This window comes from Vulpes vulpes, chromosome 3, assembly GCF_048418805.1.
Source record: "Vulpes vulpes isolate BD-2025 chromosome 3, VulVul3, whole genome shotgun sequence".
NCBI classification, from domain to species: Eukaryota; Metazoa; Chordata; class Mammalia; order Carnivora; family Canidae; genus Vulpes; species Vulpes vulpes.
In genome coordinates this window covers 4,955,519-4,976,435 of record NC_132782.1, presented here as the reverse complement: position 1 = coordinate 4,976,435, position 20,917 = coordinate 4,955,519, and the positions used below count along the sequence as shown (strand labels likewise).

At 41.7% G+C, this 20,917-nt stretch overlaps 1 protein-coding gene across 14 annotated transcripts in view; it reads left to right on the top strand.

Annotated features, from left to right (window-relative positions):
* CCDC148 (coiled-coil domain containing 148) overlaps positions 1–20,917 on the top strand; it is a 283,318-nt gene that overhangs the window by 227,444 nt on the left and 34,957 nt on the right. For 4 of the 14 annotated variants that reach the window (XM_072751575.1, XM_072751576.1, XM_072751573.1 and 1 more), the window contains 3 exons: positions 3,804–3,921; positions 6,208–6,348; positions 18,059–18,349. In XM_072751575.1, the coding sequence (XP_072607676.1) occupies positions 3,804–3,921; positions 6,208–6,348; positions 18,059–18,262 (463 nt within the window). In that variant the 3' untranslated portion in view covers positions 18,263–18,349. Of the gene's footprint in view, positions 1–3,803; positions 3,922–6,207; positions 6,349–6,838; positions 7,044–10,266; positions 14,941–18,058; positions 18,355–20,917 lie in introns of those variants that run through there. The other 10 variants (XM_072751578.1, XM_072751577.1, XM_072751569.1 and 7 more) reach the window with 5 other exon arrangements.

Sequence of the window (20,917 nt, the reverse complement as noted above, 5' to 3'; positions counted from 1 at the left end):
GATTCCGTGCTGTTGATAAAGATCCCCCATCTACATCTTCAGCCCAGATCTGTAAAGGCTGGTCTATGTCAAGACTGAAACTAATTTCTTTCTTTTCCTTGTTTTTCTAAGTTCCCAGTTGTAGTGAGGGACACCGTAGCTCATTATGCAAGAAGGAAAACTTAACTCATTTCTCCATTTCTTCTCTCCCATAAAAAAACTATTCCATTTTTTTCTATTTCCTACATAAAATTTAAATCTAGGTCTTCTCCTTCAGTATCTCCTCAATATTTACCTCCTACCAGTTCCCTAGGTTAGGAAACCATCAACTTGCATGTGGATACCCCTCCCTGGTCTTGACTCTTTACAATCCATATCCATATAAGAGGAGAGATTTTTCCTTTTTTAATATTTAAATTCAGTTTGCCAACATATAGTCTAATACCCAGTGCTCATCTCGTCATGTGCCCTCCTTAATGCCGGTCACCTCGTTACCCCATCCCCCTGAGTCCTGAGAGATTCTGTGCTGTTGATAAAGATTCCCCCGTCTATGTCTTCAGCCCAAATCTGTAAAGGCTGGTCTATGTCGAGACTATGTCACCTCCCCCTCTGCAGCCCTTTGTTTACCAGAGTTAGGAGTTGGAGAGGTTTTTCGGATCACCACGTTTCCCTTATCAAAGCCCTCATTATTGCAGAGCCCCAGTCTGGCCTCTGGTCTCTCTAGCCTTAGCTCTTGGAACTCGTCACTCTTGGTAATTCCAAATATTTTTCAGTTCTTCAAAAATATTGTGCTCTCTCACCTCTAGGACTTCATACGCTATTTTTCTCAGCCTGGAACATTCTTTTTATTCTCACCCCCTCTGTTTTTCAAGTCTGAAATTTAGAGCACTTTCTCTTGTATGCTTCCTTGAATGAATGCCCCAAGCCTGCAAAGTGCTTCTCCCAAGGCCTCTGTCCCATTGCCTCTTCAGAGCAACGGCCACCCTTTCACAGAATTGGCTGGGTCTATGTATCCCCACTAGATTGTCAGTTCTGTTAGGACAGACCATGTCTCCTGTGTTGAAACTGTACCTCCAGTGCCTGCAACAGCGGTAGGTGCAGAGCAGGTGCTTGGTAAACATTTGTTGCATGAGTGAGTGAGCCTCAGAGTAAAGGGTGAGCCGGGCTTCTTCAGACACAGGTTTAAATGCCCGACTCTGATTTGCAACTTCTTCCTCACTAGTCAAGCTCCCCTAACTGGATCGAGTATCACTCTTCCACAGGAGACAAAACTTAGTTGCAGACAAAGCAACCTATATATCCCAAAGGACTAGAAACTTTTCAAAGGTTCTGAGAATTAGCATATGGTAATTATAAAATCCCAGGGTATCTTTTAATTGAACCTTCACAGTAGTGTACTTAGCTTGTACTCAGTACATAAATCGAGTAGAACCTCATTAGGGAGGTTGTGTCATGCCTTAGTGGAAGTGGAGAGAATGAGAAATAGGTTTCCGTGACGTGGAGGCCTTGGAGGAAAGGAAGCGATCTGGTCTGGGTCTTCTTAAACCCGTGTATATGACGGACTCCTGATAGCACAGATGAGGAGGAGGACAGCCACGGCCAGGAGAGGAGTTCAGGATTCTCCCTCTCAAGCCCATTGTGGGTTTTGTACTCTGAGCGTCTACTTCATGCTTCCCTCCTCCTTTCTCTCCTGTGCTGCTTAATGTCAGTCTCAGGAGCAGCCCAGTTTTAAAGATTCTTTTCCTCCCCAAGAGCAAATCTTCCTGAAGGAGCCAGGTGACTGCTGGGCTTAGCCTGCCGATACTTCCCTGGGCTTGTCTTTCATTCACTCACTCTGTTCAAATGACACAGATTCAAGTGCCTCACTCACTCTGTTCTAGCCCCCTTGGCCTCTTCCCTTCTCAGAACTGTGACCAGCAAGGCAAGCAAGGTGCCCAAGGGGCAAAACTTAAAAGTTGCCCACTCTTGGGACACCTGGGTGGTTCAGCGGTTGAACGTGTCTGCCTTTGGCTCAGGGCGTGATATCGGTCGGGGGATCGAGTCCCACATCGGGCTCCCTGCATGGAGCCTGCTTCTCCCTCTGCCTGTGTCTCTGCCTCTCTGTGTCTCATGAATAAATAAATAAGATCTTTTAAAAAGCTGCCCACTGTTAGATGCCAACCGTACATTTGCAGGTGCCTGAGTATGAGTGCGTTTCTTGAGTCACACTTGTCCGGCACTGTCTGCCAGGAAGGCCAGCCTCCCCTCCACCACATCTCTCCAAATGCTAATACTTGAGCCCCCGCTCACATGCTGCCTCCTCCACAAAGCTCTTGCTGAATCCGCTCAGTTTTTCCCACAACCCAGTCAATCCTAGTGGACCTTGTTTATACCTCTCTGAAGGCACTGTATACCTTCATTAGTTCTTAGGCTTGTTTTTGTTTTGTTTTTTTTGCCTTTCTATTAAACTACAAACTTCTAAGGGCTATCTTTCTCTCAATGTGCTTATAATATCTAGCACAGGGTAAGCACACAGTAAGTATTCATGTCAGTGAGGTGAGGGGAGCAATCGAGGGAAGAGAGAAGAGCTTAGTGGCTAATTGCAGGGAGCTGGGAAGGTCAGGGTTGGCGTGAGATCTGGGGTCAGTCTGCCTGGGTTTGATCTCCGGCTCTGCCACTTGCTGGGCGTGAGAACATGGGCAAGTTATATCATCAGTCTATACTTCCATTTCCTTGCCTTTAAAATAGGGTCAATTATAGTACCCCAACATCTGGTCGTGGTGAAGTCTAAATGAGTTAAAACCCATAAAGCACTTACCAACGGACTTAATGCATAGTGAACACCTACCTCAGTAAATAAACCTCAAGATCCAGAATTAAAAGGTTTAGTGAAGGTACCTCTGTGGAAAATCCAGGTAGGCGCACTAAGGGCAAAGCACATTTGTGACTGATGTCTTGAAGAAAGTTAAATCTAAACCATCAATAATGGAAGACAGAGGCAATGGCCTCCTATTCCCTTGAGAACCCAAGTGCCTACTCTTTTAGAAAAGATAAATCTCATCTCTATAATTCAATAGAAGAGTGGCTTGGGCAAAAAGATAGGAAGGGAGGCTGTCTAAAAACAGCAGAAGAGGACCGAATGAGTTTGGAGGTATTGAAATGTGCTCTGCTTTGGTACCTGCTGAGTTTAAAAAGAATGGAAACATAATGCTATGGGAAAATCATGTTTTTGCTGCCATCTACAGTCTAAGTGCAATTTTTAAACTTCACACACATGCACACATGCCCCCCTACCCCCCGAAGGTATTCTTGACAAAATGAGTGATAATATAAAGTTTGGTTTAAGTTCTAGTAATTGAGACCTTTTGGGCATATTAATATAGTATTTTATTTACTATTCTTTCTAAAAGCAAGTGTATTTAACTGGTAACAGCCCTTTTAACAACTCAAATTGTGTTAAAACTCGTCTTCAGAAAACTGCTGGAATAATCACTCAAAGAGTGAGACTGTCATCAGTTGGGTTGGATGAGCTGCAACTGTGGCAGGCGACAGACAGTTTGAGAGTCAATACAATGATTCTAGGGAAGAAAGAGATGGATTGGATTTATTGGATTTTACCCTGTGTTTTCCTGCCTCATGATCTGCAGTCCTCTGGCTATTCGAATTAGTGTAGATTCCATTTTATACCAGTGCATTTTATCGTGTGGATGTGAGACATCAACCAAAAACAAGTAAAAATACACTATGACCATGATGTCGCCTCCAACATGCTTTCTGCCCCTGTGCTCCTATTCATATAATTTCCATAATTATTTTCCCAACTTCCTTGTGATTTATTTTTAAAGGGTGAAATATAGACAAAAATTACTGGAAAAGCGTTTGGTGGAGAAAAAAGAAGTGGCCCTTCAAGAAGCACATGAAGACGAGGAGAGAGAGAGGAGGCTAGAAGCCCTGAGGAAACAGGTGTTTTTAATTTGGAAAGTTTCATGGGTGGTTTGTAAGTGTCCTTAATAACATCATTAGCAGGCTTAGTTCACAACATCTGTGATTATAAAATGTAACTTTTCCAAATTGGGACACCGATCTTCATTCCTGGGAACAATTAGATTCATGTTGAACAGTTTCCAGTTTCTTAGTATATTAAAATAATTTTATCAGCACCTTTCAAAAAGCTCTCCCAAGATTTTTTTTTTTTTAGCTCTCCCAAGATTTAAATGCATTCATATTTCCTCTAGTTTATTAGCTGAAGAGTATCCATTTACAGGAGTGGAACTTTGCATCTACCAGAAGGATTTTATGGTCTCAAAAAACCTGGTGGAGCTAGAGCCAGGTAATCCTCTTTGGGGATAGAAACCTCTATTTGGAAATACCCTACAATCAGCAAACACGTGAAAAACCACTTTTTAAAAGTACTATTTTTTTGTGAGAGAATTAGAGCCTCCCATTGCTTTGCCTCATAGAAAGTAGACCAAAGTTTTTGGACAGTAGATGGCAAAAGCAGGAATATGAGAATTTGAGAAATGTGATTAAAATAGTTTTACTTGATAATTTTTCAGAGATTTTATCTGGAAGTGATTAACTCATAAGCTCCAAAGTCCATTGACACCATTTTCTGGCTGACAGGAAATGACTCTCTGATTTCCCGTCCATGTCAGTGAAGGCAACATGGAATCTCAGATAAGAACTTGGCCTCTGGTGTCTGTCAAACCTGGTACAACCTGGTTTGCTCCTATTAGCAGAGGAAACTTAGATCTTTTACTTAATTTCCCTAAGCTCATTTCCTCCATTTCCTCCCCTGAACAATGAGAATAAGAATAGTAGTAGCTGCCTCATAGGTTTGTAGTAATGTGTTCACATTTTTAAAAAAATACTAATTATAAAGCACTATTCTGAATGTTCTTAGGTTTTATCCCATTTAATACCTACAACAACCCCATGACATATGTGTTATTTCTATTTTATGGCAATATTCTTATTTTATAGAAGAGTAAACTGAGGAGGCACAGGGGTTCCCCAAAGTCACACAGCTATTAACTGTCAGACTGGATTCAAACCAAGGAGGTCTAGTTAAATGGCATAATTTAGAAGAAATGTAAATGCATACAACTGTTATATCATCTTCAATAAAATAGATGACAGAAATAAATTCAAAGTGCAGGAATGTAAGTCCTTGTCATCCTAGATTCAACAAAATTTAAATTATTCAATCATTAGCAAATAATCACATACCATGGCCTTCTGGGGACAAAACTTTAATGTCACTATTACTAAACACATTCTTGATCACAATGTAACTTTTATAGCTTACAGAGTCCCTATGACTAGAATTTTTTCCATCTGTGAACTCTTTGAGAGAGGAAATATCGGTGCCCATTACCTGTAATCAGTGTTTAGAACCAGTATAAGACATTTTGACTAGGAAACCTATAATAATTAAAGTATGTTCAACCCCCCAGTTATGCCATTACAGTTTCTAAATGGCATTAAAAATGCCATTTTCTTAATGTTAATTCTTGACTTTAGGAATTAACAGGCAGGTGTTACTAATGGTGCATATAATTTACAAAATTAGTGGCTTTTCATTAGGATACAAGTTTGAATTATTTCAATTATCATAAAGGACAAGGTCAGTTAGGTTAAAATGACTCTTCAGTTTTTCAGTAGAAGGGTGTCAATGGTTTACAACAGTCCCTGGAACTCTAGTTACTTAATAGGATTCACCCATCTTGCCCAATAATGCCAATACAACTCAACTGTAGGCATGAATAATATATTCGAGACTGAGCTTGATCAGATTAAACTTTCTGAAAAGCTTTGTGGGGTTGTTACCATGGCCATAAGTTGCTAGCGGTTAAACATTAATATTTTTTACTTTTAAAGTAATTCAATGTGTAGGTTTTCTATATCAGATCTCCTGTGACTTAGTACCAGATAGATAAGTTTTTATCTAAATTTAATTATAAATTTAATCATAACTATAATTTTCAGTCAGTAGCAAACAATAAATGTCATGGCCTTTTAATACGCTCTGTTTTTAAACCATTAACTCCTTTGTGGGTCTCTAGGATTGGAAAAAGAAAAAAAAAAAAGGATCTCTAGTATTGGCCTGCTTTACTGTTCTGTCTGCCTGTCCTTAGGAAATTTTATTAAAGATGTTTTATCTTTAATGGACATTAAACATTAACAGGGTTCCCCAGATGTAGGAAGCTTGTATCTTAATCCAAGTAGCCATGCTTTTTCTTCTTTTAGGTTGCTATTGTCGCACAGTTTGACCCTGTTAGAATGATGTCAGACACAACGGCGTCAAAAGCAAGGATGGGTATTGGAATTGAAGAAGAATTTATTCTTCAAAAGCCACTCTTTACACTGAATACATACAATGAACACCAGGTAATTATGGGAATTAGCATGATTGACGCAAAAGCCATGATGATGTTAAGATTTATGGAAGTGTTTTGGGTTTCAGATTATTTTCAAGATTTACATTTGAATGCCACATAGATTAGCATAATTTTTACTGCTAAATGATAGCACACAATTACTGCCCAATTCTTAATGTTATAAAATAGTTGATAGGTGACCATGGGACAGTTTATCTGAAGGTATTAGGAATCTGTCATTGAAAATTATTTAAATTTACATTTTTATGTTAAAAATAATTTTTAAAACTTAGGTTGTCTTAATACCGTATTTTATTGTTTAAATGTTTATCATTCAGAATTTGTTTAAATTCATAATGTAAATCCCATTAAAGCAACAACTGATGATACTGATAAGACAAAGCAGAGTGAAACTTTCAGAAATTAAAATGAAGATAATAGAGCTAATGATAAAACATTTTCTGTGGAAAAGTATTAAGGTGTCATTTAACCATTTCTAGGAACTTCTGACTCCTCTTAGTCTGTTCCTGTTACTGAGAAAGGATTTTAAAGTCTTTTTGGATGGACAGATGGAAGGCAGGGAAGGAGGACAGATGAATGAATGGATGTCGCTGAATTTTTTTTGAAAATTGCAAATAAAAAGTTTAGTTTCAGAAACTGAGTTCACGTTTATAAACACTAAAACATAGTCAATGCTGAAATTAAGGGAGAAAGTTCTCCCTCGTTTAATTTTACAGATCTAAGGAGAGAAGCTAAATATTTAATTAAAAAGTAAGAAACTTTGATCACTTACTAACAAATCGAGTGTGCCTCTTCTTGAACAACTCATTTACTAATTGGACAAATATGTATGGAACGTATACTCTATCTGGCATTGCGATGTCACCAGGGCTGCCTCCTCAAGCAAGATGCACTTGTTTTGTTGGAGGAGTGAGCAGGGCAGCTGGTTTGGGAGGGCAGCTAGCCCATATGGGAACAATGCCCTGGGGTGAGACCACCTCCCATGTGGAGGTCTGGGGGCTGCGGTGGCAAGGGGACGCGAACCAATGGAACCGCCGACTAGGGAAGTCAGACCAAGTGTCAAAGAGGAAACCACGCTGCATCTTAGTTGAGGATTCTTAGCAGCAGTAACAATTTATTCCAGGTGATTTAAACTAAAACAAAAAAAAAATAGGTTGGGAGGAGGGATGGGGCGAAAGAAGAGGGGCTCATTAGAAAGATGTATCAGCAGAAGCCACAGCAGGGCGGGCAGCTGGGGTTGGCCAAGAGTCGAAGTCAGAAATTGGAAAGCTCTCCGGTACCTGGGCTAAGGCAACAAGGGTTTCACCAAGCAGAAGAGGGTGGAAAGGGGCCCTTACTGACGTGTCTCCAGTGTAAGGCACGTGGCAAGGGTGGGTGCTGGGAGGTGAGATTGGGAACAGGTTAGGGTCAGACTGAAAAGTACAGTAACTCTTGGCCTGCGGAGATATCCTGAGAGCACAGGCGACTCAGAAGCAGGTGAATTATACAATCAGGTGTGTTTTAGCCACGTGTCCTGGACAGCAAATTGGTGGGTTTGGCAGCAGGGGTCAGATCCTTTTCAGGTGGTGCCCCTCTCCTGAACGTGGGAGGTCGGGGGGCGGGTCACGGATGGCCCTGGCTGGGAGGAGGGAGTAATGATCCTAAGCAAGGCAGCAAGTGACACTGAGGAGAACCTGCATTTTGGATTCAAACCCACATCTGCTATCTATACTGGCTGTGTGAACTGGCGTAAGCTATTAACATCTTTATGTCTTGTTTACTTCATCTGTAAAATAATTTGTAAGGTTCTTATGAGGATTAGGATAATGTCAATTGCCTAGGCCATTGCCTGACACCTTGAAGTAATTTAGTAAATTATAATCCTTAGGTGTGGCTGCCATTAGCCATATAAGAAGACAGAAGTAAAAACAGACTTAGGGAGAGAGAGAGATTGTTTTGTTCCTGTCAGGTTTAGGGTGAAGATGTCTAGGACACATTCACAAGAAACTGATGGGCTGCTTCTGGGGAGGTGAATTGGGGAAATGGAGGTCAGTTTTCGAAAGAGGTCTCCATTTCATTTGATCTCTATTTTACAAATAGTATAATGAGACATTTTAAACCTTACGAACCAGAAGGCAAGAGAAGACAGGTGAGTCCAGGACATAATTAGGGAGCACACAGGTGGGGCATAAATCCTTGGAAGTGAGCACAGAGACTATAGCCAGAAGAGGAGAAATTAGGTCTAAGGCTAAAATATATGTTGCTTCTCAGACACAAATCTCTGTCATATTTTTGACTTGTACGCATCACTGCCTCTCATTCCTGTACCTCATCACTTGACTCTTCTCTTCATAGTGGTTCTGACGGTTCTCTCTTCCTTGCGACCAGTCAAGTTTAGCATTTATTACTTCCTGTGTAGACAATTGTAGTAGACTGCCACTCCAGCATTCCACCCAAACTGCCCTGCTCCCAAGTTGACCTATTTGACCTCTGAATGTGCACGTGACTTCCTTTTCTGCTCCATCTCTTTTCCTCCTCACTTTGCTTCATAGAAGAATAGGGTGGGCTTTATAGTTAGCTCAAGTGCTCCGCCTTACCTGAGGTCATCCTAGTCTCACCCGCACCAGGAGATGTACCTCTGTATTCTATTCTTGGAACATCAGTCACATGTGCCATGAGCTGTAGTTATCTGCATACTTTCTTATGACCCCTATTAGTTTAAGAGTTTCTTGAAGGAGGGGCTGCATTCAACAGCTTATTATCCTATCCTCTGGTGGGGGGGGGCTTCAAGTCCACATTAAATGTCCCATTAGCTAAAATCAATATGTGGCTACCTTATCATTGCAAATAATGTCTGTTGACATTTAACGTTCATAGAAGGAGGGGAAGAAGAATAAGTTCCAATTGGCTATAAATGAAAATAGAAACTGAGCTATTCATATTTCGATTCCCATTTAGGATCACATTGGTGGAAACATTTTCTAATTCTGCTTGAAATAGAAATCCAGGCTTGGAAGGAGAACTCGATTGATTCTTGTTTTTAAAGTAGGGGCCATGTGTTTAAACATAACTTACATATTGCTGAATGATGGAGAAATTAGAATGTTTGTTTAAAGACCAATGCACAAGGTTGTGGTTTAATCAATGATTGTATTTTCTAATTCTAGCTATCAATTATGAATCAATGATAGTACTGAAAGTGAGCTTTTTTTTACCTCATCTTTTAATAATTTCAAGGTGTCATATTTTGACTAATCTAGTATGATATTCCCTATACATTATATTGGAAACCACAGATGCACTGGAAAATGATATCAAGATTTGGACCTTTTCGGGCAGCCCCAGTGGCACAGCGGTTTAGCGCTGCCTGCAGCCCAGGGTGTGATCCTGGGGACCCTGGATCGAGTCCCACGTCGGGCTCTCTGCATGGAGCCTGCTTCTCCCTCTGCCTGTGTCTCTGCCTCTCTCTCTGTCTCTATAAATGAATAAATAAAATCTTTAAAAAAATGCTAAAAAAAAAAAGATTTGGACCTTTTCTTTTAAGATTTATTTATTTGAGAGAGAGAGAGCGAGCGAGCATGTCAATGAGCTTGGGGGAGAGGGAAAGGGAGAATCCACAAGCAGACTCCCTGGCTGAGTGTGAGCCTAACTCAGGGCTCTATCTCAGGACCCTGAGATCATGACCTGAGCCAAAATTAAGAGTTGGCCACTTAACCGATTGAGCCACCCAGGTGCCCCTGGACATTTTCAGTTAAAAAAAAAAAAAAAAGGCAAACCAATAATATAGTCACCGTGTACACCAAGTTTATTCTCATCTAGTCATCTACCCAGAAAAAAATAAGTTAAACATCTTGAGGAAATATAGAACTAAATGGTAAAATTTAGTTTGATGAATTGCCACTTATTTAAATGTATTTTATTTCCACAGATAATTTCTGACCCTAGACTCCGTTTTGAGTTAGCACTTCGAGAAGCTGGACTTCATAAAACATTTTATGCCAAAGAGATCTTACCAAAAATCAACCCTCAAAAACCTCCAAGAAAGGACATGGAGTCTACTATATTTAAAATCTAGAGTTCATCTGCAAATCCTATTATATATAAACAAGATTTGTCTTTGAAAACATTTCTATGGATAACAATTACTACTTTCTAAAATTTTTTTAAATATCAGACATAGAAATCAAGGCGTTCATTAAAACGACTTTGTGTTTTATGACTCTTAGACTCTCATGTACTATTTCCTATGTCTTTGTTATGCCTAATAGTACTAAATTCAACAAGACTATGAACATAATTATGACACATATGATACATGTATTATCATTTAGTAAATTGCATATTGGAGATTGCATTATCCCATGAAAAGAGCTCAAAATAACCATTTGCAAGAATTATAATTTATGTTGCTACTACCTGCTAAAGTTCATTTCTGCTTATTTCAGAATTTGACTTTAATTATGGAAGCTCCATTATCATTAATACTTTTATTATTTCTTGATTATTATAAGAGGAGATTCAACCTTTCTCTAAATTTAGAAACCAATTTGGTATACCATGTTTACTGCAAACCAATCATCCAAACAATTTCATTTTGCAAATTAGCCTGTAAAAATAAATTAGAAATTAGAAACAGCATTTCAAGCATGGGAATATGTGTTTTGGCTTGGGAAAAAATGTGTTTGTGTGGTTGCTTAGAAGGAATATTTTAAATTCTATAAATGCTAACAAAAATTCCAAATTATCTATTTAATATCTAGATAGTATTATAGATAAGGAGCATTTTTTAAAAGGATTTATCTACTTTTAGAGAGAGTGAATCTCAAGCAGACTCCCCAATGGGCACAGAGCTCACTGCATGGATCTTGACCCCACCACCCCAAGATCATGATCTGAGCTGAAATCAAGAGTCAGCCGCTCAACCAACTGTGCCACCCAGGCGCACTAGATAAAATAAATAAATAAAACCCAAGCATAGAGGCGCCTAGGTGACTCAGTCTGTAGGTTGCAATCTCAGAGTCCTTGAATCAAGCCCCAGGTTGGGCTCCCTGCTCTGGGGAGTCTGCTTCTCCCTCTCCCCCTCCTCACCTCCTCAATTGTGTGTGCATATGCACTCATGTCTTTCTCTCAAAATCTTTTGAAAAAAAAACTCAAGTATGTATTTCTTACTATTTAAAATTTTTGATTATTTAATCAGAATAACAAGTCAGTGTTGTTGAAAGTTGCTGTTATTACTATTCAGAAGTCTACCTCCAGCCCCTAGTCTTTTCTCTCCACTGCAAGTCCCTGCCATTTCCTACCCAGCTCTAGCCCAGGGGTTGCAGCTGCTGGAAAATGTAAAAAAAAGACAAAGATCAGTCTGACTGGTGGAATATTTGGCTTCGTGATTATTCTCAACATGATGGGAATAAAAAATATAGTGAGCCCAGCTCATTAGAATAAACTTTCACAAAAATGTCCATGGGCAAAACCCCTTACCTATATCCGCAATTCACTAAATGCCCTCCCAGTTCATCCTTTTGCACCATCACATCTCATAAGAGAAGGAACCCTTAACAAGACTCAGGGCAGTGAGCCTTGGCAACTCTCTTGAGGTTGTCTCCCACAGTCACAGTGCTCCTTTGCGGGTCCTCAGTTTATTTGATGCAAAGCTTCAGACCATAAGCCATGAGAGCCCTGCTGTGTCAGAGCACATCCTCTCTCTGTGGCAAGACATATTGTGGTAACGTCTCTCTAGTGTTCATTCCTTTTCTGTAGAGACGTTACTCTGCTTCTTAATCGTTTTTTTCACATTAAGATTAAGATCATTCTTTCCTTTGTTTTCCTTAACTTCTAGAAATATGTGTGGCTCCAGATAATCCTTCTAAACTCACAGCTCTAGTTCTCTCTTTCGCTGTGTTTGTGCAATGTTCGAAAGATCTCGCAGTTTACTTTCTGGAGCTGTGTCCTCCCGTAATTTTATCTTGACCTGCTATTTCCTTTGACTCTACTGTTCTGTGATGCTCAATTTGCATTCTCCTTGCAGCATTTTCTCATCATGATAGAACTTTGTCCTAGAAGTAAGTTTTGACGACTTGGGACCTGATGGGACCCAGACTTCTGGGGCCCCTTCAGAGCTCACCGCAAATTGTGTGCTCACTCATTTTTAGAATGTAAAACCCCTCTCGGGTTTCTGAAGTTTCCATTGAGGAGTACTTGGCTCTTTTGGGTTCTCTAGTCCCTCTGATGTCTCTTGTTTTCCTCTGTCCTGCAAAGGTGTCGGGACAAGCAGGTCTTAGAGCTGTCAGTGGTTACTCCTTATCCATTCATATTTTGTAGTAGATGGAAATAAGCACCTTATTGCCTACTGTTGAAGATTATCCCCATGAGTGTTTGGCTTTATTGTTCTATTTTTGGTTTCTTTTCATAGGCTGCTTTGAGGAGATTAAACAATATGCCACTTCTGCTGTTGTCTTCCCAGAATCCCCCCAAACTGAATCCTTGACCCCAATGGCCTTTCTTGCACTAAACATGCCCATCCCAACTTAGTATGGCACCACCATCCACCACATATGCACACCTGAAATCTGAGAGTCACTCATACTGCCCCCTCTCCCTCACTTGTAATATCTAATCTATCAAGACCTGCTGATTTTCTGGCTTCTATACTGGAACCATTCTTCCAATGGAAGATAATGTACCATGCTTTGTAGCTTCCCAGCCACACCATTCTCACATTTGGGGATTATCTCACATCATGTACCCATCTCCCAGAGTAGAAGCTAACTGCTTAATTTTCCCCATTCTCATGATATGTTCTATGGCAATCAAATGCACCTATTTGAGATTTTGTTATAAGAGAGCTATGTGAGAAGGCAAGAATCCATTTTCTGGCAAGGCTGGCAGTGGGGGCTTTCAAGCTTAGGAGGTAATATAGGTGCATAGCTGTTAGTATCTAGCATTCAGGGTAGGTGAGGCAAGTAGAGCTGGAACTACCAGAGCAACAGTGGGGCTCCTGAGGAAGCTTCCTAATGAAGGTTGAGCATCTTCCCTAGTTGGATAACCTCAAAGACAGACTCTCTGGTGTCCCAGAAATACCTAACACTCTTTAATAAATTGCTTTTCTATGTAAACTGCCTTAAGTCGGTTTGCTACTGTGGCTGCAGGGATACACTGATCTTTTGCGGTTTCTGTTATGCACCAAGCACAGTCTCATTCCCTCCGCTGATAATTTCTCTGACTCTGTAATCTGTCCTATTACCCTCTCCCCTCTCTTCAGAAAGTAGGAAGAAGAGAACGTTTCAGGCGTCTTTTTGGTCACCTTAACTCCTGAGTACTGTTTTTCACAACAATGATTTCACTCTGAGGATGGGCCAAGTAAAAATTACTTTCAAAGAGTTCAGCCAATTCCCCGTATTCAAAGTCCTGTACAGTATTTTTAAAAAGCATGAAGAGGCTGGAGCTTCCTATGCCTGGTATATATTTGGATATTTTCTATGGAGACTGTATTTTCTTGGGTTTTATTTTGCCCTCATTAAACAGATCCATTATCTCCTTACCTGTGCTAGATTTTAAGTCCAAGACACAGGGGCAAAGTATAAAGTCATTCTAAAGGTAAGAGACATTTTTAAGGAAACTTGGAGAAATTAGAAACTTTTTAAGATCAAGACTGTTTGCCTGAAGAATCTAAGATAGAGAATTCTTCTCAGATCTCTGTCAAATCCCAGGAATGATTAAGTTTAATCTAAGGAGAGAAAAAGATCTGAGAAATCTGTTTCTGACATCTGATTGATTTGTTTTTGGAAAAATGGTATATGCTTGCTGATGCATTTGAAGTTGAGCACTTGCTAGATTACTGCTGAGCACCAGAGCCATCCTGAGGGGGAGAGCTTTCAGGAATTTAGACACGAAGCGTTTAGGAACAATGAATATTGCACTTTGAGCCTCAGTGTGGCCTGGATTATAATAATAGAATCCATGAGCTGTATGACCTCCTGGAATCAAATCTCAATCCTTAGAGAGGAATGTGGCATCATATCTGTCGTGTTCTTGTCATGTTTTTAAAATCTCCAGAAAGATGTTTTCCAACATTCTGTAGAGACAGCAATTCCTCTTTTTACACAAACAAGAGCCTGTGTTCTTTTCTTTCCTATCTTCAACAGCATTTGAGTCTAAATTTTTCATTCTTACCTTGATTCAGGTTTGGATTTAAGGGCATGTTTTAATGTCACTGGAGGCCTTACTAATTTACCAAGTGCCTTTTTTCCCACTCAGAATGTATTATTTTGTATGTGGGAACGTAAGTGTGGGGAAAGAGTAGTTGTGTTATTTCCCTCTGTTTTGCACATTTTCCCAGACATGTCAATATTACTTAGCACCACATATGCTTAAAGCTCCTAATATTTATAATTTCAAAAACAATTTGCTTACATTTCTTTAGACGTTTTATAAATATTGTATTAATCTGAAATGCTTACCTTCACAGTACATATGAAGCAAATGCTGGAAAAATTGTCCTGTTACTGTTGAAATATTATAAGCTAACTTAATTTGGAAGATTATTGCAAGTAATATTTATTTTTAAGCTTACAAAATGAAATAAAACATTACTTGAAAGCAAAAATAATTGACTTGCTAAAGGAAATCCAGCACAATGCAAAATGAATTTATGTACACATGGATTAGGACTCTGCTATTTGGAAAGAAAAGATTCAGATAATGTGAAAATATTTTTTCATTTATATTGTTATATCACTATGACATAGTTGTTTAAAACTGTCTTAAAGGACTAGCAGAAGCCTTGGAGCTTTTTATTTTTATGTTTCTAATTTTCTTTTTCCCCCCACTTTCTCAATCCAAATCTGTTTAAATTCATTCAACAAATATTTACTGAGATTGTGGCATAAGATAAAACAAAATCTCTGCAACAATTAAGAAGAATGAATGAGGATTATGGTGGTGGCTGCACAGCTCTGAATATTCTAAAAATCATTGAATGATACACTATTTTTCTAGAGGTTTATGTCTTTATTTTAGAGAGAGAGCATGAGCAGCAGTGGGGGGTATGGGAGGGTTTGCAGAGGGAGAGAGAAAATCCTCAAGCAGACTCCTTGCTGAGCCCAGAGCCCACACAGGCTTGGGATGCAGCTCCATCCCAGGACCCTGAGATCATGACCTGAGCTGAAATCAAAAGTCCAACACTTAACCCACTGAGCTACCCAGGCACCCCTGAATAATATACTTTTAAATAGGTGATTGCATGGTATATGAATTATAGCTCAATAAAACTGTTTTGTTTTGTTGAGACACAGAGTGTGCAAGTTGGGGGAGAGGGCAGAGAGGGAAAGAGAGAGTTTTACACAGGCTCCTTGTCTAGTGTGGAGCCCAATGATGTAGGCTCAATCGTGCAGCCCTGAGAATCGTGACCTGAGCTGAAATCAAGAGTCAAATACTTAACCAACTGAGCCACCCAGGTGCCCTTCAATGAAACTGGATGGATTCTTTTTTTAAAGATTTTATGTATTTATGTATGTAAGTATGTATGTATGTATGTATTTGAGAGAGAGAGAGAGCATAAGTGGGTAAGGGGCAGAGGGAGATGGACAAGCAGACTCTCATCTGAGCAAGGAGCCTGATGCGGGCGGGGCTTGATCCCAGGACCCTGAGATCATGACCTGAGCCAAAGTCAGATGCTTAACCAATTGGGATACCCAGGTGCCCCTCCTCAATCAAACTGTTTAAAAAAAAAAAAAAAGAACAAGGAGAGTTACATGACCTTATATGAAAAAATAACCAAAATACATTGTATAGATGAGAGGTGTGGACAACAGAAAAATACATATAGAATGATATTTTTGTAAAAAAAAGATACAAGTTTCTGAAGGATAGAGGAGAATCCTTCAACAACTATTACTTTTAGGCTATTAGAATAGGAAGTTTGTGTGGAGTGGCAACCGGAGTCTTACTTTTGCCCTTATGCCCTCCTATGCTGTTTTAATGTTTACCATGAGCTTGTATTATTTTCATAATTTCATCCCCTTATTTTTATAATGTTAAAGCTGAATATTTTATTTGGTGCTATGTATCAGATACTGAGGAATCGAAGAGTTCCAGAACCTGCATAAACTGCCCTGTGATGGGCACCACCCGGCAGAGATTTGAGGTGGATAGCAGTCAGTAAATGATTATTGACTCAATGACAGAATGGGTTGATGGATGGATAGGTGAACTGTAAGAACTTTGTCTTTATATGGGATAATCAACTAGCAGATAACTATTTATATTGCTGCTCTGAATAAATATAAATATATAATGTAGAAAGACATAGTCTAAAATAAAGCCCTTCTTAGGGTGCCTGCGTGGCATGGTTGGTTAAGCATCTGACTCTTGATTTCAGCTCAAGTCATGATCTCAGGGTCGTGGGGTTGAGCCACATGTCAGTCTCTGTGGAGTCTGCTTAAGATTCTCTCTGTCCTCTCCCTCTGATTTATAATAAATAAATCCTTAAGAAATTAATAAAATAAATCCCTTCTTTTCCTAGAACATGTTCAGCATATGGCTGAGGAAATAAAACATCTATATTTAAGAAAAAAATATAAGTAAAAGGCAGTAAATATGATAGGGCTATAGAACAAGACATTCTTATCCTTCTTGCTACCTTCATGGCTTGTGGGACATTGGAACAGCTTGAGTTTTCTCCGTTTTTTCCCTGCAGTCCCTTCCTATCTTATGCAGAGAGATAAGAAAGGACTAGGAATTGGAGAAACAGAGGGTAGACCGGTATGAATGGCTGCAAAAGTTTGTGTCAAGAGGCAAAAGGGAGTGTTATAGTAAACATTGTGTGGCACACAGATAAGTCTGAAGTTAAAACATGAAGCTGGGACACCATCGCAGAGGAATTCTATCGTTTGACTAGGACCCAAACTTCCCTCCTGGAGAAATGAAAGCCCCCCTAATCTCCTACACAGGTCTAAATAGAGGCAACTGCATAACCTATAGCACAGGCACAGGAAAATAGTGCCACAAGAATATTGGGGCCCAGAACTCCAACATTGGGCATAGATGACTGTCCTAGGTGATGTGGCTTGCTGAGTGGCTTTACGAGGTAGCAGTTTGCTTTGGGGTGATAATGAGACCCTTCCCAGGAGGAAGGAATGAATTTCCGGGTGCCCTTTTGTTAAAATCTGGCCGTTTCTTCATCCCTGCAGGCTGCTGACCGTTGTCGCCTCTGTGGTCTGTTTTCATGATGAAAAGAAATGATACATTATTCATATGTTTCCTTTGTGCTGTTTGTGCACCTGTTAGGCTTGATAAAGCTAGAAGGCAGTAATTATTGGGATGTGAGTTTCGCTTCCGGCATTCTCCAACCTAATCCCAATCTCATCTTCTCAGACACAAGCCCGTGGACCTTTGAATAACAGCCTAAGATGTCCACACTTTATCATGTAGACAGTACTAGATAGTTAACCTTTCTTGGGCATGGAAGCAAAAACTGTGCTTCTGGAAGGCTAACATGAGAGTTGGTACACGCTGGATGAAAGTGGGGAGAAGACTGGGACTGGGGAGAACCATTTATGATCAGTTAGGTGTGAGGTGATGTGAAAATAAAGAGGAGTGGAGTCTGATCCTTGTCAAATGAGGGGGGAAATCGAACTGAAGGCCTTCGCTCCTTTCCCCTCTACAAAGCCCCATGAGGCCATACCCAGTGAGCCTGCAGTCCCTTCCCTCCACCCTGGCTCTAGGTGACCTTGTGGCTGCTGTCTCCCCTACGACTCTATGCCAGCCCTGGACCTAAGCATGAGGGAAGGCCTGGGCAGCTGCTGCTGTGGTGTTCTGAGAAGAAAGTTACCGTGGGAGACGTCAGCCCCCTGCTGGAAGGCAGGCCACACGGAGAGCGCGGAGGATGGGAGGCTCTGTGGAGAGAGACGCCAGGTGACAAGCACTAAAGCACCACACGCCGGAGGGAAGAAGGCATCTGGGACACTCCAGTAGGTTCTGGTCTCCAAGTGACTCCAGCCCCAGCCACGGTATGACTGTGGCCATATAAGAAACCCCAGTGAGACCCACAGGAAAACCGCTCCTCTGAGGCCACTCCTCCCACGGAATCATGAGACATGGCAGTACCTTATTGCTTTAAGGTGGTTCATTGCACAGACACCGACACCTGAATCTAAGCTCTTGAACAACAGATCCTGGACTTGACTCTGTTCAGGCCTTTGCCTGAACACCTAGTAGGATCAGCCGACATGCACTGAGCACTAACTACACCCCAGACACTCTTCTAGGGGCTTTACGTGTATGAAGTCATTTGATCAGCAACAAATCTATGAGCTACGCAGTAACAGGAGCCATCTTACATAATGGGGAAATATATTTTTAATAGAATTTATTTATTTATTCATTTGTTCATTCATGAGAGACACACAGAGAGAGGCAGAGACACAGGCAGAGGGAGAGGCAGGCTCCCTGCAGGGAACCCGACATGGGACTCAATCTCAGGACTCCAGGATCATGCTCTGGGCTAAAGGCAGGCACTCAACTGCTGAGCCACCCAGGCTACCCTTAATGGGGAAATAGGTACAGTGAGGTGGCTTGCCTTCCTAATCTCATCAGAACCTAGATTTAGAGGCAGGTAACCTGGCCTCTGAGCCCCAAACACTATTGCCTCCTACTCTCAGGATATGCCAACCTGGCCATCCTTCTGTTGTCCCAGATATCTAGAACTATGTTGGGCCTCAGTTGAAAATGATGGGACATAACCACAAGTCAGGTAGTGGCGACTCTTCTTTGGGTTTTTACCTGGATATGGAATCAAACGTATCATAGTAATGTGATTTAAGAGGTGCTGAGAAAGTCCCCCAGCAATCGCCGTGTCCTTCAGTGATCTCTCATTATCTGCAATGGATGCTGAATCCCTTTCAGTAGTGAAGCATTTATGAAGATGTGAATCCTCTGTGAGGGCCGCTGCCTGAAGCCATTGTTTCCATCTGTCTATCCTATAGAACCTCGTTTCCTAAGATTTATTCAAGCACCAAATGACTTCCCAACTAGTGACTATAAAGTTTCACCTCTTTTTTTATATATCAATAGTTTTGCCATAACCGTCAGCTTGTATCTTCACCTGCTATTCCTCTCCAGGTTTCTGGCAATGGCTACATGTCACACACACGTGTCCTGGTGGCAGCCCGTCATCTTAGCCGGTCCTGTGGCTCCAACCACAGCCCCGTGCTCTGAAGACCATCTTTTGCCATCTCACATTTGGCCTTCCAGAGGCAGTTGCTGTTCTCTCTCTAAGCTTGGCTACAAGCATAAAAACAGGGAATTTCCTTAATTCCGCACCCTAATAGCTGTGATCAGCCTGCAGTAAGTCACAAGATTTATTGACGGCATGGAGATTAAAGGGGGATTATGAGCAGAGAAATAAAGGACTAATATATGAGATGGGATCACAGGCCCTGGCTTCCACAGGAGGTCTCCCACCGGCCACTGGTGGCTTGCCCCAAGGTAGTCGTGCCATGATGTCATAGTGGCCTACTTCTGGGAGAGAACCCGACGTGTCCTCTGCCTGCAGGCAGCCGCCAGCTCTGTCAGACCCCGAGGGATGAAACTATTCCCTTGAGACTAGTCAGTCTTCCACAGCGAATGAAAAAATGTACGGAAATGGGGCGCCTGGGTGGCTCAGTCAGTTAAGCACCTGCCTTCGGCTCAGGTCATGGTCCCGGGGTCCCAGGATCCAGCCCTGTACAGGGCTCCCCACTCGGCAGGGAGTCTGCTTCTCCCTCTGCCCCTGCTCCTCCTGCTGCTCTCTCTCTCTCTCTCACTCTCAAATAAATAAATAAACTCTTTTTTAAAAATGCACAGAAGCAACAGAGAGGAAATGCTGGTAACACCTTCTTTAGAATACAGCTGGCAGATGCAGAGAAAACGCCCATGGAAGTGGACCTCGGAGCCAGCGGGCTGCTTTGGTGGTGGCCTGGCAGGCCTGGGGGGCCTGGTGGGCCTGGTGGGCCTGGTGGGCAATGAGCACCAGCCCCAGAGTAACGCCCAGCGTGCTGAAAGGCTTCCTGGCCTGCACCCTTTGCAAACAGTCAGATGTCCCCTCAACTCCCCCTTTACAGAGAGGAGATTCATTTCGATGGTGTCTTTTGGAGGAGTCTCCCCGTAATCGTCCTCCCGGTGCTCAGACGGAAGGCCTGGGCTCCCACTCTCACTCCTCACCTCACGCCAACCCCGGCAGCCATGAATCCTCAGATCTCTGGACCCCGGGAGCAAGGGTCAGCAAATTTTTCCTCTAGAGGGATAGATATAGTTCAGCGTTTTCGGGTCATGTGGTTTCTGTCCATACCACGCAGTTCTGCACGGGGAGCCAGAGACAGCATGTGAACGCTGGGCCTGGCCCGGTTCACTAGCCCTTGACAACACGGAGGGCAGGCTGGGTTTGGCTCCGAGGCTAGAGCTGCAGACCCTGATCTACAGCTGCTGACCCCCGATCTAGAGCCGCTGACCCCCGATCTAGAGCCGCTGACCCCTGAGCTGGAGCCGCTGACCCCGGATCTAGAGCGGCTCCAGTTTCTGTGTTTGTGTTCATCTGCTTCTGTGGT